The sequence below is a fragment of the Triticum urartu genome, chromosome 6A (genome assembly GCF_056163025.1).
Source record: "Triticum urartu cultivar PI428250 chromosome 6A, HENAU_Tu73, whole genome shotgun sequence".
NCBI lineage: Eukaryota > Viridiplantae > Streptophyta > Magnoliopsida > Poales > Poaceae > Triticum > Triticum urartu.
The window spans coordinates 587,537,133-587,562,787 of record NC_141878.1 but is presented as its reverse complement, the minus strand read 5'-3'; the positions used below and the strand labels follow the sequence as shown (position 1 = coordinate 587,562,787).

The following is a 25,655-nucleotide window of genomic DNA, read 5'->3' as shown; positions in this document are numbered from 1 at the left end:
GCCTCCATGGCACTAAGGCCACACAAGACGAGGTAGATCGGCGGCGGTGCCGGTGAGGGGCGAGGCAACCCTAATCGCATGGGGGCCTTTCTTTAGTTCTCGGGAAGAAAGAAAACGTCAACAGAATAATATTCTGTTAGCGGTAACATACTAGTCTCATCATATACATATCAAGGTTCAGGGTGATGTTTAGAGCAAAAGCTGAAATTTGACATGGCGTGCATACTCTGTAAGGTCAAAATTATTATCAATTAAATGTGTGTTGACAATATGATCGATGGCAAATTAACATGGAGTGGCTATATATACAGGTGTCTTAGGACAAAATACACCCTTTTGTATTAAAAAAGCCATACAACATATGCAGAACCAAAACTGAAAGCAAGCATTACCCCCAGTAGCATAAGTCTATCACATGCCTTGCGTAACACCCATTGTGATGATCTGCGGATCTCACCAAGACGTTGCTCATATTATACACGCACCGTCCGGGTGAGATCCACAAATCATTACAGTGGGTGTTATGTAAAGAATGGGACAGACATTGCTTAATTATTTTCATAGCTCATATATAGAGGAAACAAACATTACGATCACAAAAGGCAGGCAATAGCTGGCCTCCCCCTGCAAATCAAATCACCGCGACATGCCTGGGGGGAGGTTAACCCACTCCAGGTGCATGATGAGCTCGCCAGTGTCGGTGTTCCTTAGCTTGAGGGCCATATTCTGAGTGACCTTCCCGTCTTTCCACATGATGTGGCTGTCAGCCGAGTAGCTGTTCTCCTCGTTAGGTTGGAACGTCTTCATCACCGTGTCATCACGGACATGGGTCAGGTCCTTGACGGCGATCTCGACAAAGTCGAGGATGCTGAACTCTGCATCGCCCATGGTGTCATCCTTGGTGAAAGTGTCGTGGTCAAAGACTTCCTGTGACGGAAATAAAATGAGATCCCAAAGGTTGGTTTTAGGAGCTAAGAGATATGAAATGTTGTATCATCAGAGTAGAGTATATTGGCGGTGAGTTTGTGAAATCCTGATTGGGAGGGAGATGTTGATCAAACTTACAATCTTAACGGGGAGCGTCCAGTTTGTGATAGACAGGGTGAGCTCCTCGTTCCATTCTGGGTTGATGGTTTTATATTTGATGCTCGACTTCACTTTCTGCACATTTACATGAAAAGAAAAGAAAATCCGGGTAAAAAGAGAGAAAGAGAGAGAGAGTGGTTTTAATTGTTGATCTGAATCGATTACTCATGAATGAAATTGAAGAAACAAGCAGATCTGAATAGATCGTCTGCTTGTTTCATCCGCCTCGGATATAGCTGGCACCAAGCAGATCTGAATCGATCATCTGCTTGGTGCTAGCTATCTACCGGGTGAAATTGAAGAAACAAGATTAATATAAAGAAAGCATGCATGAATTTTAGATGTAGCATGCATGAATTTTAGATGTAGCATGCACTCGGCCCATTGTTATTACTCCTACTTGATGATCGATCGATCGATTGATCTAGAGGCTGGACGAGAAGAAGTAGGAACCTGCTGTCCGAGGCGGATGACGACGTAGGGGTCGCTGCTGTGGGAGAGGGGGTCGCAGATGGCCAGGTTCAGCCCGCGCACCACCTTCACCTTGAGCAGCCCAAGCAGGCGCTCCATGGATCGATTAGATCGAGGAGCTACCAACAACAAGAAGATGGATCCCGGTCCGGGGGAGAAGAAGATGGATCGTCGTCGTCGTCGACGACGTTACGTTGCTTTACGCGAGTGGCGGAAACGCCGGGGAGTCGTTAAAACTCGGAGACGGATTAGGCCTATGCATATGCAGATGCATGCATCCAACCTGGGAATGGGAGGCCGGGGAGCGGCGTTCCTTCCGTCCAACAACGCATGCCCACTCTCTATTTCTGAACTGCTCATATCCATCGATTCCATTTAAGGTCGTGGGTGCGTTTTCTTCAGCTGACGGGACTGACTTGTCACAAACGAAACTAAGGTCGTGACATCTGTGATTTCTTGGCCATGTGTACGTAGGTTCCGACGAAGGAGACATCGCCGTGCCGCCAGGGTCATTGCACATGTCCTTCTCGGCGATCTCGATCGACTGCAAATTAACAGCTGGACCTTTCATTTGGGACCCTCCTAATTAACTGGTGAACATTCGCCAGGGGAGGTGGCACAAGCGAACGATTCGATGGAATTTTAGTTGTGATGAAGTGGGGAGCAGTGGCTTTTTTTTTCAGAAGACATGGCATTTTCTTCCTGAGAAGGCAATTTTTGTTCAAAAACTGCTATCATTTAATCTTGTTTTACAACTAAAACTGCCAGCAAAGATGGTTCGCTTGCCACCCTCCTTACAACGAACGTTCGCCAGGTTCATTTATTCACGTCCGTGTACCTCATAAGCAAATCCTCAGATCTATAGATTGTTGTGCAATGTTAAAATTAACACATGTAGTTTATCTAGATCACACACATAGCATAGAGGGGTTCATCATATATGTTATCGGACTACCAAAATTTGACAACTTCTACTAAACCAACAAAAAAGTTCTCCATTTTCATTGTTTTCTTCTTTTCCATTGGCTTTCATCGTCTTTTTTGGTTTATTTTTCAGTTTTTATTGTTTTTTTACTCTTATGTCATTTTTCATCGATTATTTCTTTGTTCAACACATACCTACTTTTTTCAATACACAATGTATATTTTTAGAGTACACGCGAAATATATTTTTTTTCTGTGAAAAGATCAAATCTATTATAAAAATTCAGAGGAAGTACAAAGCATCTCAAAGATAATAAAAAATTACATCGAGATTCCGAGACCAACGAACGACCACTACCACCGCCAGAACAAGCCACCAACGAGCCGTTGTCGCCGCTCCACTATCGGAGCCGGCTTGACCTTGCTGATGATAGTCGGGAAGTCTCCGTGCAAGTGCCCCTAAGGACCAGCGCCTTGGAGCTGCAGTCATCTACGTTGAACCCTTACATAGATCATAAGCACCTCACACCAAATCTCGCCACATGACGAGAAATCATAACCTCATCGCCCTAAGGATATGGCAGGAATCTACGTCGAAGCTCCGTCTACTACGTCCAAACGGATAAACTCGATGAGGATCAGAGCCCGGAAGACAAACTCAAAGAAGTAGCGTCGACATTCGTTTGAGCGCCGCACCTGCGATGAATAAAGCCTAAACTACTAAACGGAGAGAAGGCACCGGGATTGCCCTCCCTGCGCTCGCCGGCGAAGTCTAGAGGGGGGAGTTTGCCCTAGCCGCCTAGGATTAGGGAGGAAAATGAGAGGAAACTTTTTAGAACATTTTTTTCTTAAATACATTGTTGAACACTTTTTTTTACTATATGGTAAAAAAAATTCAACGGAAACACTAAAAATGTGAAGTCAGATTTTTAGGCATGACAAATATGATGTTTTTCATGGCATTTTATATTGGCACGATGATGGCAAATTTAGTTCGCAAGCACGACAATTTTCTGATAAAAAAGTAAACTGGAGTGGATTTTTCATGCTCGCTGACCAAACTTGCCATCCTCAAAGAGCATAATTTGCCATGAAAAATGGTCAACTTTCCATGGTAAAAAGTCCGCCGTTAGATTTGCAATGGAGTCTTTTCAAATAATTGGTGAACATATTTTACTGGGAAAAATAGTTCTTACACATGCAATGTACTTTTTCCATATACATCAATAACATTTTTATACAAGTTTAGAAATGTTATGAAATTTTCAAATAAATAATTCACATTTGTTTAATAATAATTTTTTATTTCTACATTTTTTAATAATCACTTTTTGTTTCTACATTTTTAATATACATCAAGAACATTTTTATACTCGATTAAAATTTTTAATACATGATTAGCATATTTAAATACAGCAATTAACATTTCTTTCACATACATGTTTGGGCCTCCTTTGGTTTGTAGCAACTTTCTAGGAATCTCATAAGATAGGATTTTCGAAGAAAATATTTCTATGGAGCCCTTTGGTTTGTAGGAATGAATTCCTATTTCTATATAGAATAGGAATCGATCCTTCACATTACAAAGGGAAAAAAATATTAGCCTAGACTCAATGGAAAAATTCCTATCCTATGCGTCAAATGACATGTCTTTCTCCATAGGAATTGAGATCCATGTCATCTCACTTCCTATGATTTTCCTATTCCTATGAAATTCCTATCCTAAGAATCAAAACAGGCCTTGATGTTTAATTTTTTCATAAACACCGTATATTTTTCATATACAACTGATTTTTTATATATGTTTAAAAAGTTTAGAAATATTTATTAACATTTTTATAGAGTTACATACATTTTTTCTAAAATTTCTATTTTTTTGAAATGTCACAAACAATTTTCTTTATGCTATCAACCATTTTTTAATTAAGCTAACAATGTTTTAAATTGCCTTATCACTTTTTTGAAATTAAAAGTTTTAGTTAGTTTTACGTTTCCAAATATATGTATTTACAAGTTTTTATTTAATAATATTAAAATGAAAAGAAGATAGTGAAAAACAGATAAAAAAATTAATTAACCTGGAACGTACCTGGGTCGGCCCGGTCGCAATGCCTGATGCGAGCGCTCCCTGAGACCTCCTAAATATCACCTTGGGCGCCAGTTAAGGGAACGGGCGCTGACGCACGCGAGTATATGGGCCAGCCCATCTGAGTTTTCAAAATTGTTTACCTAGTGGACCAGCGCCCGTTGACTTTCCCTTCTTTATCATTTTCTAATTATTATGTTCTCATTATGTATTTTACACGTGAAAAAGTATGTGTTAGCTAAAAAATTCACATCAACTTTGGTCAATTTGCTTATTTACCGAATCCGAACTATATCAATGTATAATACCATATAAACGGAAGAATAAAAACCATATAAACTTAATCGAATCAAACAGAAAATTCGAATGCACACCACTGCCAAGGAGAGTTGACCGTTGACTTCTCAGAAAAAAATGTTCACAAAAAAATAAAATAAATTTCAAAATTTGAAAAGGTAAAAATTTGGGAAAAGCTCATGAAATTTAGAAAAAATATTCACTAATTTGGAAAAAAGTTCAATACTTCGAAATTTTGTAAATTTTTTAAAAACCAGTAATTTGATAAGAAAGTTCACAAAGAGTTTTAAAAAAAGTTTGTAATTTGAAAGAAAACACGAAATTTAAAAAAGATTACAAAACAATAGAAAAAAATAGTTTTAAAAAAGATTCACGATTTTGAAGAAAGTTCACGACTTGAACAAATTTCGTAATCTGGTGAAATTTTTACAGAAAATTGACAATTTCGTGAATTTGAAAATTTCAGAAAATTGAAAAAGTTCTTAAACTTGCGAATTTTTTTTAATACGAAATTGTTCACCCCTTTGAAAAATAATAAAAATATATAAAATGAAAACGGAGTAAAACCCATGCCAGCAAAAACCACAGGGAAAAAACTCCCAGAAAAAACTTGGCGGAAAAAAACTGCGGGGAAAAACCTATATGGCCAGCCCATTTTTCACGTAGTGCCGGGAGGGGGTGTGCGCCAGTTAGTGCAATTGCCTGTAACTGGCGCTTAACGCGCGAAATAGGATATGGGGCGCTTGGAGCTCCCTTCGTCTCTCGTCAAGCAAGACATAGGGGCACCCCTGGGTCGGGGCACTAGTTGGCTGGGCCCAGGGCCACCACCCCTTGCTAACCTGGCCTAGGGCCGGCCCTGCTCGCATGTCCTGGTTTTATCTTTCTCCAAGGTCTAGAATCGAGGTAGCATGTCCGATACTCTGAGTTTTGGGAGTAAATAGCATAAAACTACTAGTTTACAGGCTAGGGTTCCAAAAAACTACCACTTTTTATTTTTTCTCAGAAAGCTACCAGTCGAACGGTTCGCTGTTTCAAAAAACCCAAAACGCCTGTGACTAGCGATTGAACCGTTTTTCTGACCGCCCGGACCCACATGTCAGGCCACCTGGCCACGCGCGCTCACGGCGCGGCCGTTGACGGCCGTTAGCCCGTGCGGTCCGGTCGGAACGAAAGGAGCTGGTCGGGCCGCACTCTCTCTCAGTCTCCCCCTCCTCTCCCCTCTCCCCCGCAGTGACCTAGGTTGGCGATGGCGGCGGCGCAGCCAAATGCCGTCGGCGGCGAGCTATTGAGCCAAGGCGTCACCGGCCAGGAGGGCGGTGGACATCCAGAGGTGGCCCCAGGGCGAGGCAGCTCGAACTTCCCGGCGCAGCAGTTGCAGCAGCCATCACCGCCCGCGGCTGAGGTCGATCCGGCGTGCTCAGATCCGGCAGTCCGCGCGGCTAGGGTAGTGGCGAAGTCCATCCACGCGGATCCAGAAGGCGGCCACACTTGGGCTTCATCCTTTGGTGGACTGAGGTAAGAAATTTCTGGCACTTCATACCTTTAGTTCAAATTACAAATTTCTGGGTCCTTTAGTTCAATTTAGAACTAGGGTTAGTAATTGTTTCTTCTTGGCATGGTACATTGTTTTATTGGTTAAGTCAGTTCAGAAGAAAGTGCATTTGGTTAGTTCATTTGGTCAGTGCATTCACTGTAATTAGAAGAAAGTTCAGTAATGTTCAGTACATTTGGTCATTGTTTAAAGTTTTAGTGAGTTAAAAATTAATTGTTTGTCAATTTAATCCTACAGCTTAGATGATGAGATTTGGGACATGAGGCTACATTTCCAAGGAACAGATAACATGGAGAGAAAGTATTCAGTTTCTTCAGACATTAGTTATCTGACCATATTAGCATTGGCTGAGTTGGAGGGTTATGGAATGGATACTTGTCTGACTTATGTAAAGGAAGAGGGAAAGGGCTTGGAGGGGGTGGAGGTCCTGGATAGTGAGGAGGCATTAGAGGACATGCTTGACTGGTTTGTTGATAAGAAGATTCTGAACATCACTGTCAGAAAGCCTACTGATCCAAGCCCAGCAGATGTTAACATGGATCACATCATGCTTGAGGAGCAGATCCCCATTGATCATGTTGGTGAATATGTTGTTTATAGTGTTTCCCAACAAGGGGTCCTGTATCCACTCCCTAATGCAACTTTGGCAGTAGCAATCCTTGAGGAGCCTATCTTAACACACAACAGAGTTGTAATTTCAATAAGGGGAAAAATGTTGTGGAAGAAGAAGAAGATGTAGAAGTAGAACATGATGAAGATGAAGATGAAGATGAAGATGAGATGAACAAATCCTCTTCAGATTTTGAGTTTTTTAGGGGTGATTACAAAGGGCAGAATATATCATACAAGGCTTGGTGTAGGGGTGAAGATGAGGCAGGCACAGGGACAAGCCATAAGACTAGGGGAGAGGAAGAACCTGCAGATTACTATTGTGGAGCAAACTCAGAACCTTCTGAGTTTTGGGAGGAAGACCAAATCATTTCTGAACATGAAGAACCCTCAGTTGTACCACAAAAAGGAGCAAAGAAGCTTAATCCTGTCAGAAATCCAGGCCCAACTAGCAAGTCACACAGTGAGCCTGAACACATCAAGTTTGAAGATTGGGTGTCTGAACCTGATGAATACTGCTTTCCAGGTGATTTTGGTCTTAGTGATGATGAAGAAGTTCCAAGGTTGCCTTCTGGTAGGAAGAGAAGGTTGAAGAAGAGGAAGGAGAGGAGGTGGTATGATCCATCAGTCCCTGATGCACATGAGCAGTTTGCATTGCATTTGTGCTTCCTAAATGTTGTGGAGTTCAGAGAAGCACTAAGAAATTCCCATGTCAGGACACTTAGGAATTTTGAGTATCACATAAATGAACCAACTAGGGTTATTGCTTGGTGCTCTGATAGAAAGCAAGGTTGTCAGTTTTATATAGTGGCCTCTAGAATAGCAAATGAGTCTACTTTCAGCATCAAGAAGATGAATTTGGATCACACTTGTGGAGCAAGTGGAGAGAGCACCAAAGTTATAGTAAACTGGGTTGCCAAGGTTTGTGAGGATACCATTAGATCAAACCCTGGAGCTGGTGTTGAGACAATTATATCATACACAAAGAAAACATTCGGTGTTCATGTGCCTAAAAGCTTGGCATATAGGGCAAGGAGGCAAGCAGTTGAAGTTGTGCAAGGAGATCACAGACTCCAATATCACAGACTAAGGGACTATCTACAGTGTGTGTTAGATACTAATCCAGGCAGTAGATGCATAGTGACAACCAAAGAGGACCTAAAAAATCCAGCTCCTACCCCTAGGTTCCACTACATGTTCTACTGCCTTTTTGCATGCAAAGAGGGCTTTCTCAATGGATGCAGGCCATTTTATAGGTACCTGATCCTTACACATATATCTAAGATGGTTGCATTCATGTTATTTACAACTAATGTGATCATATTTTCAGGTTTAGATGGTTGCTTCATCAAGCTCAGCACTGGACAACAAATATTGGCAGCTACTGGCAGGGATGGGAACAACAACATCTTCCCCATTGCATTTGGTGTTGTTGACAAGGAAGACACAGACAGCTGGACATGGTTTCTCACACAGCTGAGAACTGTTATTGGAAGTGGGAACAAGTTTGGCAAGTACACAATTATGTCTGACAGGCAAAAGGTATGTTGAATGCAATCAATGATGTATTCCCTGACTATCATACTTATCCATCATTCTAAGCCATCATTAATTAATAATTAATAGGGATTGTTGAATGCAATCAATGATGTATTCCCTGACTCCCCACAGAGGTTCTGTCTTAGACATATATATGTGCCAACTTTCAATCTGCTGGTTTTAGAGGGGAGGAACTCAAGAAACACTTAGATCAGGCTGCCTATTCCTTCACTAAGAGTGGTCATGAAAAAGGGATGGAAAATTTGAAGAAAGAAAGTTTTGAAGCTTGGCAGTGGTTGTCACAGATACCAGATCATACATGGGCAAGATATAAAATGGATACTATTTGCAAAACTGACCTGGTTGTTAACAACCTCAGTGAAGTCTTCAACAGAATGATATTGGATGTTAGGAACAAGCCAATCAGGACTATGCTGGAGGGCATAAGAACAAAGTTGATGATCAAGTTTCAGAAAACCAGAGAGAAAACAGAGTCATGTAGATGGGAGATTACACCAACCTACTCAGATATTTTAGAAGAAGGCAAGAAGTGGGCTAAGTATTGTGATGCATACATGGCAGGTCCAGGCATCTGGCAGGTGACTAGTAGCTCTGAGAACACATATTGTGTTAACTTGAACAACCATACATCTGACTGTAGGAGGTGGGACATGACTGCTGTGCCTTGCAGTCATTCCATTGCTGCAATGCAGAAAGTGAAGCTACATCCTGAAGACTTTGTCAATGACTTCTTCAAAAAGCCCATGTACTGTGAAACATACAAGCATATAATTTTCCCATTTCCAGGACCTGACCACTGGCCTCATACACCTGGACATGACATATCTCCACCAGTGTTCAAAGAAAAGAAGGGCAAAAAGCAAACTGCCAGGAGGAAAGGTGTATTTGAGGTGCCAGCAAAAAAGGATACCTCAAGAATTGGTACTGTCACATGTAGCAACTGCAAGAAGCAAGGGCATAGGTTCAGCAACTATGGTGACCCTTTGAAGCCTAAGTTTCAGATGAGGATGAACAAGCACCAGGTCATTTGAGGCCATGTCTCATTTCATTGTTCATTTTCTTACAATGTTTCTTAATTGTGTAGGAAAATAGAGCAAATTACTCTCAAGCTGGTTCTTCTATGGCTACAAATGCTCAGAGGCCTCCAAGAGTACCTGCTGCTACTACACCTGAAGCAAGACTAGCTACAGCAAGAGCTACACCTTCTGCACCTTCACCAACTCCAGTTGCTAATTCTAGGCCTAGGGCAAGAAAAAGGGTTGCTTCAACTATTCCAGCAGCTACAACACAAGCACAACCAGCTAAGAGGAGCAGGACTAACACTTCTTCTCCTGCTAAGAACACCAGATCATCTAGATCTTCTCCAGCAAAGAACACCAGATCTTCAAGTGCCCAGAGAAGAACTTTCATTGCACTAAGGCAATCAAATTCAACTGTTGTTCAGGAGGGGTCAAAGAGGATCAGGAAGCCAAGTGGGAGGCTGAAAGACTATTTTTATGCAAGTGGTAACTACCTCTTGGATTTGGGTAACTTGAGTTCATTTGGCATGGTTCATTTGGCATGGTTCTATTTGTTGAACTACCATGGTTTGTAACTTGAGCTCTTGGATGGATTTGGGTCTACTATGGTCTGTAATAACTACTATGGTTTGTAACTTTATTTTGTTTCAGAGATATTCAGTCAGTTGAACTACCATGGTTTGTAATAACTACTATGCAGTCTATTCATTCAGTGAGTGTATCTTCTGTCAGTGAATTCAGTCAGTACATTTCATTGAGAGTAGCATAAATTCATTGAGAGTAGCATAAATACATAGATACATTGGTTCAGAGTAGCATCAAACACCACTTATTACATAGAATAGATCTTACATAGTACACCAACATAGAAAGATAGATAGATAGGTATATAGATGGATGAGATGAGATTGACATATCAGTCATATCGCTCGAAGAAACGGACCCACTTGGCCCTAGTTGCTGGATGAGGAGCCATGACTGCCCTCATCCTTGCCCACCTAATGATCTCCATGAATGAACTTCCCCTGCCACCAGTGAAAACCAGCTCCAGTTCTTCGTCATTGCACTTCTCCAGTACCTTGTCGGAGAGTCGGCGGTTGAACTCCTCTTGCTGCTCATCCTGGGCCGCCTCTAGTGCCCTCTGCCTGCGCCTCCTCCTCCTCTGTGCTGCTGCTGCTGTCCTAACATCCACAGCCTCCCCCTCCTCCTCTGTGACATCTCCCATGTCAGGATCCATCTATAGGGTTTTTTTTGGGTGGCGGCTGGTGGAGTGACTGGGAAAGGGTGGGGGTGGGGAGGGGTTTATATTGACAGATGGATGGGGTTGGGGTTAGTAGGCCCGGGGTTGTATTTGGTCAGAGAATAGTGGGCCACTAAGCCCAATTACCCACAGAAATAATATATGTAGGCAACAAATAACATCTAAAAGATAGAAGATCAAGTTGAACACTTAATAGCATACAAGATCTATTTCCACAACTTAGTAGCGTAAGAGATCCATTTTCCACTACATAATAGCATAGGAGATCCATTACAACACTTAATAGCATAGGTGATCCATTACAACTTATCAACATAGTAAATAAGGTTCTTACACTAGATTAAACTTCACATTCCCCCAAATGTACACCCATAATCACTTGCAGTCATGCCAGGCCACATCCTTATATAAAGGCCTTTGGATGTACTTACTTCACCAACATATCAAAGCCACTTCAAGACTCAAGGATGGCCTTGATTTGCTCTAACTTCTCCTTGCTGCCATACCCTTCTTTCAGCAGCTCAGCAACAACAAGCTCAAGCTTTTCCTTCTCCTTCTTAAGAACATCTCTGTCAACTTGAACATCCTTCATAGCCTTCCTGGTGTTCTTGATGATATCAGCTTGGCTCTGCAAAATGCACCTCTGCTCTTTTGCAAGTTTGAGCTTTTCCATCGGCACCTCCAACATAGCTTTCTCCTCTAGCTCCTTCTTCTTCTTCTCAAGTTCTTCCTCCTCCACTTGTTTCTGGTGCACCTTCTTGTCCACCCTACCATCCTGCCAATCAAACATCTTGGATACATCATCAACAAGCTTGGTGTACTCAATGCAAAGCTTGTCATTTTCAGTCCTAAGCTTGGCCAACTCCCTTTCATGTTCATTCTTAAGCCTGGCCAACTCCTTCTCGAACTTCTCCTTGTCCTGTACCCTTCCAAAGTTCTGCTCATGAAACATCTCCCATAGCTTGCACAAACATCTCTGAAGAACAGTTGGCCAAGGCCCATCAACCCACTCTACAACACCACAATTCACACCATTTTCCCGCATTTAGAAATGTGATAAGTTATTACAAATGGACTAGGAGCTTATTTCAGTTCCATGATTAACTTGTATATACTTGATAATTTCTAACAATGAATAACATAAATGAGATATGATAAGTTATTATAATGTCATGATTAAGTTTCCAAAGTAACAAAAATACATAGCAAAAAAATGTCTATTGGCATCATATCAAACAAAGTGCTGCATCATATCAATCATCAGTGACCATACATAGTAGAAAAGTTTATTGCCATCTAACCTGGACTAGGCAGCCATAGAAACGCCTTTCTGTTAAAGGCCCTTCAAAAGCAACACGCTTAATAGGCCTCATTTAATGTAGAATGCACTTGGGATGAGCAAGCTCAAGTTGGCCACAGAAAAGGGGCTCCACATTGGTGTCTGGTTCCTCCTGCAACCAAAATAACTAGCAAACACTAGTTTCAATCTGCACTCAACACCAGAATATACTTGCACGCTTCATTAAACATGAACACTAAAAAAGTCCCCAACTCAACATGAACCCTAACACTGTACTGAGATGAACCCTAGCTTACATCAATCCTACAATCAAACCCCAGCCTCACTATTGAACAAGAATCCTACAACAGCAACACTACACTTAGCAAGATCCATGGTGGTAGCCTAGGCCTACTAGCACCTAACCCTAACCCTAGGTGGCAAAGAACTTACCATAAGTCCCATGTCCATGCTGACGACCTCGCACTCCTCCGAGCTAGTTTCCTCGTCGTTCCAGGAAGGCATGGTGGCAAGAAGGTCAACGGCGACCCACCTCAAAGACGGCGAGCGGCGGCGAGCTCATACTGGAGCAGGGGAGTGAGAGCAGGGGAGTGAGCGAGCAGGGAGAGAGTGAGTGAGCAGGAGCGCCCGGCCGACCGAGGGGGTTTATTTACCCCAGTTCTGACCGGGCCGGTCGGCTAACGGCCGTCAACGGCCGTGCCGTGAGCGCGCGTGGCCAGGTGGCCTGACATGTGGGTTCGGGCAGTCAGAAAAACGGTTCAATCGCTAGTCACGGGCGTTTTGGATTTTTTGAAACAGCGAACTGCGCGACAGGTAGCTTTCTGAGAAAAATTAAAAAATGATAGTTTTTTAGAATCCTAGCCTGTAAACTAGTAGTTTTATGCTATTTACTTGAGTTTTGGAGACGGCCGGGCCGGCGTAGGTCGTCGCCATCAGCATCCATCCATGCACTTTGGCAGGTTTGTCCTACACGAACGTACAGACGTCGGCCACTGCTGGTTTTGCCGTGCTCACACGCATGGCGAGCTTTGCAGGCCGCAATCGCATAACGGAATCGCGCAGACAGAAGGCGCGCGGCAACCGCCTTATTTATTCCGGCGCACTCGCTACCTTTAGCTTGTCCATAGCACGATCAAGTGTGTCTGGAGACCGGGCTCTAGGTAGCCTTTTCAGTTTCTTCAATGAAAAAAAAATCTTTCTACACCTGCAAAAATAAATTCTACAAAAGGATATACAAACACATACATATGTGTGTAGTCTATGATGCCTAGTGGCTTTTGAGACTTCTGGGTATTGGTACACAGTCGAGATATGTAGTGTTAGCAAGTTTTAGCCCCGTGGTGGATACCTCGAGTTTGAGCATCCACATCGGGTTTCCTACTAATACTCTAGCTCACTCCTCCCTTTCCCGCCCCCTTCGATCTGTTCTTCCAGTTGCATTACTTAGGATGAACTAGTAGTGATATATTTCCGTTAAGAAATTAATGAAAAGGGGTGTGAGCCCTGTTGGAAGCCTCGCCTGGATGGGACGATCGCAACAACGCATTTTTTTGCGGGTAAAGGATGTTTTATTACATATGAATAGAGTTACGGTCGAGGGGCCAAATGTCCTCGATACATGGTGGAACCGAACCAAGCCACACAGCCGTAGCTCGTTCGGACCAGCTATATTTCGCCAGACGATCGGCAACTCTATTTTGAAGTCTACTAATCTTTTATGAAAAAAACTCTCTACTACCAAGCAGATCTTTGATTTCCAGAACTATATGACCATATCTCGAGTGAACCAACGCACCGTTAGTCAAGCTAGACAGGGCTTTCGAGGAGTCCGTTTGCACAACCACTGGGAGATCGAAGTGCTGCATGGCCAAGGTCATACCCTGCATGATCGCATGTAGCTCAGCTTCGAGTGGATCGTTACAATGAAAGATATATCGATACGTGGCCATCAGAATGCCGATTGTAACCTTAATCCTTGATCAATAATATCCCCTCTCAGGCTCCCAGGCAAAAAAAAGTTAAAAAAATCATCAACAAATATTTCATATGTAAACTGTACACAAAAAGACGAATATGTAGTATACAAATCTTTATATCATTTACTGAAACTTTGCAGGTACATAGAAAAATGCATCAGTAATTATCAAAAACTAGACTTTTTTGGAAATTTTAAGTAGAGTTTATTATTATTGAATTCCGGGCACCCTAATTGAAGTTGGAAATTTAAATAACATATTTAAAATGCCACACTCCAGCACGAGAAGTTGAAGCATCACTTTTTATGTGCTCAGTAGTGTAGAAATTAGCATCACAATGTATAAACTGCTCCCATATCAAAATATATATACCGTCATTTGAACAGTGACCAGCATTCAAGATGGACCTTTGACTAGTAATTCATATTTCAATATATGTATAAAAGTTAAGAAAAACTATGAGATCATATAAATGCTTTTCAGGACGAAGCCATGCATATGATTTTTGAATTTTCAATATTTTCAAAGTAGTATTCCCACCTATCCACAAGAACAGATACAACCAATTGACACACAGAGATCAACATGAGGGAATTGAAAACGATTGTTCATTGATACTCCATTTGCTTCTCGTTCCAAAAGTTTGATAGAGTGTGGCGAGATAATTAACACGCCCCCTCCGTCAATATCACATAGCACGGCATCTACAATGGTAAGGCATAATCATTTCTAGGCTTTGCGATTTCCTTCTAATAATAGGCTGATTGTGGGTCAGCACAGAATTGGAAGGGCGTACACACACGATTTTTTTGGAACGTGGCATGTTTTCAAAGGTGGAAGGCCGTGGTAATTGATTGCACGCATGCTTGTGTTTGGTAAGGCTGGTCATAGTGGGGAGTAACTTATAGTAGTGTCATGCATATGACACTAGTCTAAGTTACTGTCTTCATAGTGCAAAGTAATATAGTAGTAGTATCATAGATAGCTTCATTTATTAGCTTGTAGACTCATCCTTTCTCGGGAAACGCTATGTTACAGTAACATATTATGTTACTCTAAACACCTCTTTCCTCATTAACTACATGCCACATAAGCAAAAAAAAATTGGAATGCATTATGTTACTATCTAAGTTACTCCCACCATGACTAGCCTAACTGAATGTGAATGCATGCAAGGAGACATTTGCTGGTGTGGCTGGGCTGCTGATGTGGAATGATTGGCTAATTTTGCAAACTGATTGATGATGTGGCATAGAGATGATGTGAATAGTGTGCATGTTAAGAGAATAGGTAGAAGTGGGGAGCAACTTCTTAAGAATGTTAGATTAAGTTTACTCAATTTATGTGTATTCATATTTATACCTTAATATCCCGCGGCAGGCGGGATCGGCAATTTACAAATCTTCTTATATTTATACCTTAATTACAGAATTTGACTAAGATATAATTAAGATACCCATGATCAAAAAGATACTTCTTCCGTCTTATAATATAAGAACGTTTTTAATACCAATGTAGTATTAAAAATGTTCTTATATTTTAGAACAGAGAGAGTATCATAGACTCGGTTCGGAAAGAAGAGACGACATGAAAAATACGAGATTGGCATACTGAGTTTACTACTCGAGGCGCTTATTCAACCTTTTAGATTCGGGAACTTTGTTGTACATGTTGGGTCTGAGTTAATTGAGCATATGTGAATGCATTATGGAGTGTAATTATTACTATATGATACTCCATCAGTTCCGAAATACAAGTCTTTTTAGAGTTTTCAACAAGTAACTACATACGAAGCAAAATAAATAAATCTATACTCTAAAATATATCTACATACATTCGTATATTGTAGTCTGTTTGAAATGTCTAAAAAGACTTATATTTAGGAACGGAGGAAGTAGAACAGTTTCACGTGAGAGGTTAGAGCAACTCCAACGGCCGCGCCAAAAGACACGCGCGCAGTAAATCCAGATTTTAGCTCGCGCGGGACGTTTTGCCGCGCTCCAGCGGTGGTGGAAACTCGCGCGCGCGAAAGGGCGCCAGCTCGCGCGTCATTTTTGGCGCACCGCTTCCGGCGCGCCTATAAAATGCGGCGCTCGCCACGCGCCTTTTCCACGTCTCCTCTTCTCCTCTTCCTCTTCCTCTTTCTCTTTGTCACGCGCGCCTCCACCGCTCCAGCGCCCCGCCACCGACGCGCCTCCACCACCCCAGCGCCCTGCCACCGACGCGCCACCATGCCGCCGCGCCGCCGAGGAGCGTCCGGCTACCGCGGCGTCCGCCTGCGCCCCAACGGCGGCTACTACTCGGAGATACGCTCCGGCGATCTCCGGCTCAGCCTCGGCACGCACGGGACGGCGCACGAGGCCGCCCGCGCGTACGACGCGGCGGCGTGGCGCCTAGGCCGGCCGCGCGGCCAGATGAACTTCCAAGACGTGTACACGCTCCAGCAGGCGCTGGACGTCGCCCCGCCGCCTCGTCTGAACACGGCACAAGACCGTGCGGAGCACGCCGAGCGGCAGCGCCGCCTCCTCGTCGCCCAGGAGGACGACCCGGAGGACGTCGCCTACGAGCAAGTCTACTGGGCAAGGCGCCGCGAGGAGGACACGCGAAGGCACCGCGAGGAGCGGTTGGCCAGGCGTCGGCGGAAGGCGTTGGCGAATGCGCAATCCGATCTCGTTGCAGCAGGTGGGCAGTCGTTCTTCACGCCAGACGATGATCGGTGGTTGGACATATGGCTCGATACCTCGGACGACACCGCCGAGGATGATAATGGTGATGATGATAGCGACTTAGAGTAGTTTATCTATGCACTTTTTCTAGTTTTTATCGTTTGTCGTTTTTATCTATGCAATCTATGCTTTCGATGTAAAATACCTTTTTATCGTTTTAAAAAATCTATGCAATCTGTCTAGTTTTATCAATGCTTCGATGTATACATCTAGTTTATAGAATGAGCGCGCGCGCTGCATTTTAGCGCGGCTGCTGAAGCCAGCGCTGCGCGTCGCGTCAAATCAGACGATGGGCGCGAGCTAAAGCTGTTTTTTTGCGCGTGGCGCGTTCGGCGCGTGGAGATGCTCTTATGGATGGAAAAAATAATTGTTTGTTGTGAATGGAAAGAGACAGACGCATGCATGCATGGACGCGGTGAGCGCCCTGCAAAGTTCACCCCTACACGAAGCACCTTGAAACGGTCGGTGAGTCAACGATCGGTTGCCACCGTCGCTTGCATCTCTAGACTTTGACTGGACATGCCGACAGTGCCCGCCACCTGTTTTCTTTTTCTAAGGAGAGTTGGCGTGCGTAACGTCGGCGGTGCCGGCAGGCTTCGACCCAACGCTCACGTACGTCGTCGCCGTCCGAAGCTAGCAGATGCAGTATACACGTTAGTCTTGTCTCGCTAATTAAAACGATCGACCGTGTCGTGTCTGTCGGCATCATTTGGTCGGCATCCGACCATCCAGCGACATACCGCGTACGCGCGTCAAGCCGGGGAGGCTCGGGTCGCGGCCTGTCGAAATAAAAACATCATCATCGCAAGTTTACCATCTACTTCCTCCGTTCCATAATATAACAACCTTTTTGACATGAGTACAGTATTAAAACGTTTTTATATTTTAAGATAAAGGGAGTAGTCCCATAATGTAAGACGTTTTTTAACAATACTGACTTTTTGACACTACACTAGGTTGAAAAATGTCTTAGATTACTGAATCAATTTTTTCTTTCTTTCATGTGAGAGCCAGTCAGTCAAGGAGGCAGGAAAAACTCGGTTACCAGTAGCACGTAGAGTAGTACCTTGAAAGCTATTTTGTGTGAGTGAGTCAACGGTCGCCATGCACCGTCGTATACTCGCACGCAGGACTTCGGACCTGTGTTCATCTTTCTTGGTCATTTCTGAACTAGCGAGGTATGGCTGACTTTTGGAGCCGGCCGGCCGGCGTACGTCGACGGTCCGATCCGCCCGACGTCGCCGTCCGAATGCGTGCCTGTGCTGGGTTAGGCTGCAGCTGGCTCGGTGCCTCAATCCTCTCATTCCCATGCTCCAATTTCTCTGTATGAAATTCTACTATCCGATTTGTTGCTCTACGATCCGCAGCTCGATCTGTTATTATATTCATGGATAATTGTGTGTATACCAATTTATACGTCAGGACGTGTGGCTGATTGTGTGTGCGCGCTTGTGTAATATCTTAAAGATTGTTTACTACTACCATAAAAAAATACTACTGGAAGAAAAAGAGGCTATCTGAAAATATAGTTCTACTGTATTTTTCAAACTTGGCATGCAAAGTTAAATACACAAATAGCTATCCCTAGACACCTCTCATCCTTTCAACCAAACAACAAAACATGGATATTCAAACAATCCAACCCCGTCCAACCAAACAACGAAAAGTTTTTTTTTTGAACAATCACCGGGGGGGGGGGGGGGGGGGGAGAGGATCCCCACCTGAATATATTACTCAAAGGTGCCCGAGGGCAAATTGCAGAATACATTATAGATTACAGCGAGAGGAGAGGTACAGGCGCCAAGACACGGCAGCCTCCCTACTAACGTGGTCCTTAAATCTGAAGGACCAAAGCGTGAAATCGGAGATAATGTTCTGAATAGTATCTAGGGGGGAGTGTATCTCGTTACGGAACACACGAGCGTTTCTGGAATCCCAGAGCTTCCAGAGGACGGCAAGGGCGACAGTAGGCCAAATGTTGATGTCGAGGCCTACCGGAGTAGGAGTATCCCAGATGAGGTCGATGCGGTTAGGGGCCTGGAGTCCCAGTATGGACCAGACCTGGCCCGCACATGGGCAGAGTAGAGCGAGGTGCGCCGCATCCTCAGAAGACAAGTCACATCGAGGGCAAGACGATCCCGAGGTAATGTTCTTGCGATGTAAGTTCGCCATCGTGCTTAGCCTGTCACGGCAGAGGAGCCAGCCGAAGATCCTCACCTTGATTGGTGCCTTGGATCCCCAAATGTGCCCAGCGTTGAGGTCAAGCTCATGGTCGGAGGAGAGCAAAGAATAGGCGCACCTCGAGGTGAACGAGGAGCCGTGGATGAGGAACCTGTCGTCGGGCGCATTGCTTGTGGTAACATCCTGCAACAAAGACAAAACAGACGCAAGCTCGGCAGAAGCCACATTGGTTAGGCGGTTTCGCAGAGTAGCGAGTAAACCATTATGCATGACATGAGATACCAAGACAGAGGGAGTAGTGGAGTGAGAGAAAAGGTGGGGGTATTTTTCTGCAAGCGGAGTCGGCAAGAGCCAAGTGTCGAGCCAGAAGAAAGTGGAAGTGCCATTGTTAGTAAGGACGAAAGAAATTTTACGAAGGTGGTATAGTTGTTGGTTAACGATTTTCCAAAGGTAGGGGGGTTTGGTGGCCTAGATGTGAAGTCAAGAGAGTAGTGTTGAAAGAACCACTTGACCCAAGGTAGGTCAGGTTTTTGAAGAAGTTTGAAGGCGAATTTCATGAGAAGGCAGTTGTTTTGGAGAGCCAAATTTTTTATACCAAGCCCGCCAGCCATCTTGGGGGTGCAAACATTTTTCCAAGCGATAAGGCATTTTGCCCCGGAGCAATTTTCATCCGCGGCCCAAAAGAAGGATCTACGGATGGAGTCTAGTCTTTTGATAGTCTTCTTGGGCAGCCTGAAGACAGACATAAAGTGAGTGGCAAGGGCGTCTAGGGTGGAGGAGATGAGGGTTAGTCTGGCTCCGCGGGAGAGAAGTTTGGCTGCCCACCCGGAGAGGTATTTTAGAAAGCGCTGAATGATGGGTTCAAAGGCCGATGACGGGAGTCTAATGTGAGAGAGTGGAAGACCTAGATAGATCTGGGGGAAGGAGGATAGGTCACAGCCGAAAGTTTGGGTGATGTTAAGGCTGGTTGTGTGGTCCGTGTTGAGGGGCACGAAAGTAGTCTTGTGAAAGTTAATAGAGAGGCCGGTAGCGAGGGCGAACTTGTCAAGGATGTATTTAAGCGTGGTCGCAGCATGGCTAGAGGCGCGGGCAATGATTAGGGTGTCGTCAGCATACTAGAGCACAGTCGGTGGTCTGTCATTGTAGATCGGGTGGCATAGATGGTCGGGCGAGAAGGCCTGAATGATTAAACGCTGAAGCAGGTCGGCTACAATGATGAAGAGGTATGCTGATAGCGGGTCACCCTGACGCAGACCATTCTTACAGTTGATCCAATGGCCCAGCGTCCCATTGAGCATCACTGCCGTCTTACTAGAGACAAGCAAAGTTCGGATCCAGGTAATGGTGGTAGTCGGGAAACCTCTAGAGAGGAGAATGAGAAGGAGTGATTCCCAAGAAATAGAGTCGAAGGCTTTACGGAAATCAAGTTTGAAAACCATAGTGGGCGCCTTCCGGATGTGGCAAGCGCTGAGGATGTCTGCAGCGTAGGTGAAGTTCTTAGCAATACATCTACCGGAGATGAAGCCGGTTTGGTCACCATGCACCAGAAGAGGGATAAGGGGTTTTATCCGGTTGGTAATAACCTTAGCGATTGCCTTTGGGGGGCAATTTTGCAGGGAAATAGGGCGGAAGTCATTAGGGGATCTGGCGGAGTCTTTTTTTGGGAGGAGAATCATGTGAGCCCCGTTGAAGCGTTCGACATCCACACGGAGGTTTGCGAAGTCGTCAAAGAAGGGGAGGATCATATGTTTAATGTTGTGCCAAAACTTCCGGTAGAAACCTGGCCCGAGTCCGTCAGGACCAGGACTAGCATTAATATTCATTTGTAGTTAAAGTAGTTATCCCTAACCACCTGGTTGAGGATATCCTTAGCCAACCCAGCCTCGCCATCGAACCAAACACCACCTCAGGCACCCGTCACACGTACGTTCCACACCGTGGCCGCAATCGCATACGATGTCAGTCAATCACTTGACCAAGACTCTTTTCCATCCCGTCGGGAAAGAATCTACGTTACACGCTCCTGTACGTTTATCATCAGAGAGAACTCGATGGGATGATGGATGATCCAAGAAACGCACATGCATGGACATGGGAGCACCGGCCGGCATGACCAATGAAATTTTAATAGTGCACCCTGCCTTGCCGCGACCTCGTGCAACATTGTTTGCCTTCAGGAGACCAAATTGACTGCAGTTGACCCCTTCCTGGCTGCCTTCCTTGGGGGCCAGAGATTGAAAAGCTATGCTGAAAAGCCCATTGTTGGCACAAGGGGAGGCATCCTTCTACTCTGGAATGAGGACATAATCAAGGTGGACAATATTACCACTGGATCTTTCAGCCTATCTGCAAACATCACCCTGATCAATACCACCACTTCTTTCAAGCTGACATCTGTTTATGGTCCTACTCGTAGCAATCTCAAAGATGCTTTCTTTCAAGAGCTTGTGAGCCTGAAACCTCAGCAAGGCACGAGATGGCTGGTGTCGGGTGATTTCAACCAAATTTATCGTGCCCGAGACAAAAACCACACAAATGTTGATCGTAACCGCCTCGTGCGCTTCCGAAATGCTCTCAACACCTATGAACTAAAAGAAGTCCACCTACAAAATAGGAAATTTACTTGGAGCAATGAACAGGCCAACCCAACCTTGAGCAAATTGGACAGTTTTTTCTGCAATGATGACTGGGATGTTGCTTTTGGCTCTCATATCCTACATGCCCTTTCATCCTCACTCTCTGATCACTGCCCACTTCTCCTGGCCTGCGAGAAGGGACCAAAGCGGCCGAAAACTTTTCGATTTGAAATTTTTTGGATTAAGATGCCAAACTTCAAGAAGACGGTCCAAGATGCCTGGAATGAGGAATTGACACATACTGAACCCTACCAACTGCTTTTCCACAAGCTAAAGAGAACGAGCCAACGCCTTCGAACCTGGAGCAAGTCGATCTTCTCTAACCATAAAGTGCAACTCCACATGGCTCTCGAGATCATTCTCCGCCTTGACGTTGCACAAGAACAAAGGCCGCTCAGCTTGGCTGAATGGAACCTGAGAAGGGAGCTTAAAAGGAAGGTGGTGGCCTTAGCGGTTCTGGAACGGGCGAGAAAGAAACAAAGTTCAAGAATTAATGGGCTCAAAGAGGGGGATGCAAATACCCGTTTTCTTCATCTCCGCATCAACCATCGCCGTAGAAAGAACTTCATCCACCGTCTTAAACACAATAACGGCTGGGTCACAGAGCATGACCACAAGAAAGATATTATCAAGCACCACTTCGCGAGAGCAATTGGGAAGGGTCCTCCGCGTCAAAAGGACTTCAACTGGGCCTGCATTCCGCCGACGATGAGAGATCTCTCAGGATTAGGGGATTTGTTCACTGAGGCAGAGGTCCAAGCAGCCATCAATGATCTACCTAGCGATAAAGCTCCGGTTCCGGACGGCTTCACCGGGGCTTTTTTCAAAGAATGTTGGGACATAATCAAACCAGAGATGATGAAAGTGATAAACAGTTTTTCAACCCTTCATGTTGCTAACCTTCACTGGCTCAATTCAGCGAATATTGCCCTCATCCCCAAAAAGGACGGGGCGGAGGACATTTCTGACTTTAGACCCATAAGCCTGATCCATGCGGTTGCGAAGATCATTGCAAAGATGATGGCAACTCGCCTTGCCCCTCACATGCCCGCGCTCGTTTCCAATACGCAAAGTGCATTCATCAAAAAGAGAAGCATACATGATAACTTTATGTATGTTCGCAACCTGGCGCGTCGGTTCCACCGCAACAAGTCTCCAGCCCTGCTCTTCAAGCTAGACATTAAGAAAGCCTTTGACTCGGTTAGATGGGACTACTTGATGGATTTACTGAGGCATCACAACTTTCCAAGCCGATTCCGCGACTGGATTTCCGCTCTCCTTTCCATGGCCTCCTCCAGAGTCCTTCTCAACGGTGTTGCGGGCGACCCAATCATGCATGGACGTGGTCTTCGTCAGGGGGATCCTCTATCCCCCCTTCTTTTCGTCCTATGCATTGACCCGCTCCATCACATCCTCGCAAAAGCTACCGATCAAGGCAATTTGCACCCCCTTCGTGGCCACCCAATTCGGGCATCTCTTTATGCGGATGATGCGGCCATTTTTGCTGCGCCAATCAAAGAGGATGTCCATTTCCTGGCTTCGACTCTCAGCTCCTTTGGTGAGGTTACTGGCTTGGTCACCAACTGCAACAAAAGCCTTGTGGCGCCCATTCGATGCTCAAACATAGATCTTGATGGTATCTTGCAGGCCTTCCCAGCGGTCCGGACCTCCTTCCCAATGAGATATCTTGGCCTTCCCCTTTCGGTTAGGAGGCTCAAGCGCATTCACTTCCAATACTTGGAGGATAAGGTGGCCGGCAAACTCCCTCCCTGGTCGGCCATGCATGTGGCCACTCCAGGGCGCATTGTTTTGGTCAAGGCGGTCCTCACGACCATCGCTATATATCATCTCACACCCCTTGATCTCCCTGTTGAAGTTAGAAAAAAGATTGATAGTCTGAGACGAGCCTACCTTTGGGCGGGTTGTGAAAAGGTGTCAGGAGGCAAGTGTAAGGTAACTGGAACCTTGTCTGCAAGCCCAAGATCTATGGAGGACTGGGTGTGCTGGATCTAGAGAAATTCGCCACCGCTCTACGACTCCGTTGGCTGTGGTTTGAATGGGCCGACCTGCAAAAAACTTGGACTGGAATGGAAACACCTTGCTCTGACGGTGACAAGGATCTTTTTGGCCGGGTGTCCATTGGTGATGGTTCGAAGGCCAAATTCTGGGAATCCTCTTGGCTTCATGGTTTGCGACCCAAAGATGTTGCACCAAAGATTTTCGAGATATCAAAAAGAAAGGCATGCGTGGTGAGCAAGGCGCTTGACAACAACTTTTGGATTTGTCAAATTGACATTCAACAGGGCCTCACTTTAACTCATATTCAGCAGTTTGCTTCTCTTTGGGAGATGATTTCCGGCGTTACCCTCAGGCACGACAGACAAGACACTATTTCTTGGAAATTCACAACCAGTGGGGAATACTCTGCGTCGTCGGCGTACTTGGCCCAATTTGCGGGTCTCACCTTCAGTCCCAATACGGCCATGATTTGGAAGATGTGGGCACCTCCAAAGTGTAAATTCTTTGCCTGGTTAATTCTTCAGAACCGCGTTTGGACGGCTGATCGCCTAGCTCGGCGAGGATGGCCTAACTGCGGCCTTTGCCCGCTCTGCAAGCAGGTTCAGGAGTCTGCTGTCCATCTTCTTTTCCAGTGCAGATTTTCGGCACAAGTTTGGAATGAGATCACCGCTTGGCTAGGCATTCAAGACCACTCACCAATGTTGTGGAGGCATGAAGATTCTGTCCGATCATGTTGGTAGAAGACGGTGAGTGCTGGAGGTCAAAGACGGAAGGCCATTGCTTCGGTTATGATGCTTGTCTCATGGGAAATCTGGAAGGAACGGAACGCAAAAAATTTTCGCAACACGGCTGCCCCGACCTACGTCGTCGTCAGTAAAATCAAAGAGGAAGCCTATCTATGGGCATTGGCGGGAGCCAAGCATTTGAGTCTTCTGATGTCGCGAGAGTAGTTTTCCCTTTTTTTCCCTTTTGCCGCTTTGCGGCTTATGTCTAAACCTTCTCCTTAATGAATGAAAATGGCAAGTCTTTTGCCTTGTTTCAAAAAAAAGAAAGGATCACGCATTTTCTTTTCTTTTTTATTGATTGTGAAATGTGTGACATTGATTTATAGAGCTTGCTCGCACGATGAAGTAAATTCCAATGAGAATAAAATTGTACTACTATTAGAATCTTACTATATGATAATTGTCAAAGTTATAGGACGGCAATAGCCGGCGCGCCTGGCAGTGTCTTCAGTTGAGGATGGCAGTTTTCAAATTTGTTTAAATCTGGAGACTTATGGTCAAAACCAACAATTTTGCAATTAAAGACATGATAAAGTAGCACTTCAAGTGGAACAGAACATTTTGCTAAAGTCCCTTGAAATTATGAAGCAATAACATATCTGCTACTCTTCAGTTGTCTGAATGTGGTCGGTGTTTCAGTCCATTTTTACAAGTCGGAGACGCTGCTGTGACCGACGACCCAGCCGGAGAAGGGGATGACGGGGCCGGCAACGGCGTCGCTGGCGGACTCCTGGCCGTTCGAATCCATCCATGCACGCACGCACACACGGCGAGCTTTGCAGGCCGCAATCGCACAACGGAATCGCGTGCACCGCGGCCGCCTCATTGTCATTTATTCCCGCGCACTCGCTACCTTTAGCATGTCCAGAGCACGATCAAGTGCGTTTGGAGAAGTAGCCTCTTTCGTTTCTTCAATCGAAAACATTCTTTCTACACCTAGTACAAAAATTCTGGAGGAGGACGACTTGCATACACATGGACATACATATGTGTAGCTTGTGTGTAAGAGATTTAGTCAACAAATATTTCATGTGCACTGTGCATAAAAAGAACGAACATGCGGATCGAAATGTTATTTTGTCGTATTCGGGCCAGCATTTTTTTCCTGTTTTTAACACAGTACAGTACAGACTCAAGCGTTCATAAATACACGCACACTCACCCCTA

At 44.8% G+C, this 25,655-nt stretch overlaps 3 protein-coding genes across 3 annotated transcripts; 1 reads left to right on the top strand and 2 right to left on the bottom strand.

The window, feature by feature from the left end:
- Positions 1-223: 223 nt before the first annotated feature.
- Positions 224-1,890, bottom strand: LOC125513044 (protein C2-DOMAIN ABA-RELATED 5). The gene is made up of 3 exons (XM_048678084.2): positions 1,540-1,890; positions 1,066-1,161; positions 224-927 (listed from the first exon to the last, which is right to left on the bottom strand). The coding sequence occupies exons 1-3, from the start codon at positions 1,654-1,656 to the stop codon at positions 637-639; spliced, it is 504 nt and encodes a 167-aa protein (XP_048534041.1). The 5' UTR covers positions 1,657-1,890; the 3' UTR covers positions 224-636.
- A 9,375-nt stretch (positions 1,891-11,265) lies between these two features.
- On the bottom strand, positions 11,266-11,817 carry LOC147966711 (uncharacterized). The gene has a single exon (XM_087527359.1). It carries the CDS (start codon positions 11,815-11,817, stop codon positions 11,320-11,322), a length of 498 nt encoding a protein of 165 aa, XP_087383485.1. The 3' UTR covers positions 11,266-11,319.
- A 4,555-nt stretch (positions 11,818-16,372) lies between these two features.
- Positions 16,373-16,936, top strand: LOC147966710 (uncharacterized). The gene has a single exon (XM_087530925.1). The coding sequence runs from the start codon at positions 16,373-16,375 to the stop codon at positions 16,934-16,936; it is 564 nt and encodes a 187-aa protein (XP_087387051.1).
- The last annotated feature ends 8,719 nt before the right edge of the window (positions 16,937-25,655 follow it).

What these genes read in the sequence shown, in the direction of transcription:
- LOC125513044 (XM_048678084.2), bottom strand. Translation starts at nt 1,656, where the DNA reads ATGGAGCGCCTGCTTGGGCTGCTCAAGGTGAAGGTGGTGCGCGGGCTG. An exon ending in TCATCCGCCTCGGACAGCAG is followed by an intron (nt 1,162 to 1,539) that starts GTTCCTACTTCT and finishes GTAAATGTGCAG; the next exon opens with AAAGTGAAGTCGAGCATCAA. An exon ending in GGACGCTCCCCGTTAAGATT is followed by an intron (nt 928 to 1,065) that starts GTAAGTTTGATC and finishes TTTCCGTCACAG; the next exon opens with GAAGTCTTTGACCACGACAC.
- LOC147966711 (XM_087527359.1), bottom strand. Translation starts at nt 11,817, where the DNA reads ATGTTTCATGAGCAGAACTTTGGAAGGGTACAGGACAAGGAGAAGTTC.
- LOC147966710 (XM_087530925.1), top strand. Translation starts at nt 16,373, where the DNA reads ATGCCGCCGCGCCGCCGAGGAGCGTCCGGCTACCGCGGCGTCCGCCTG.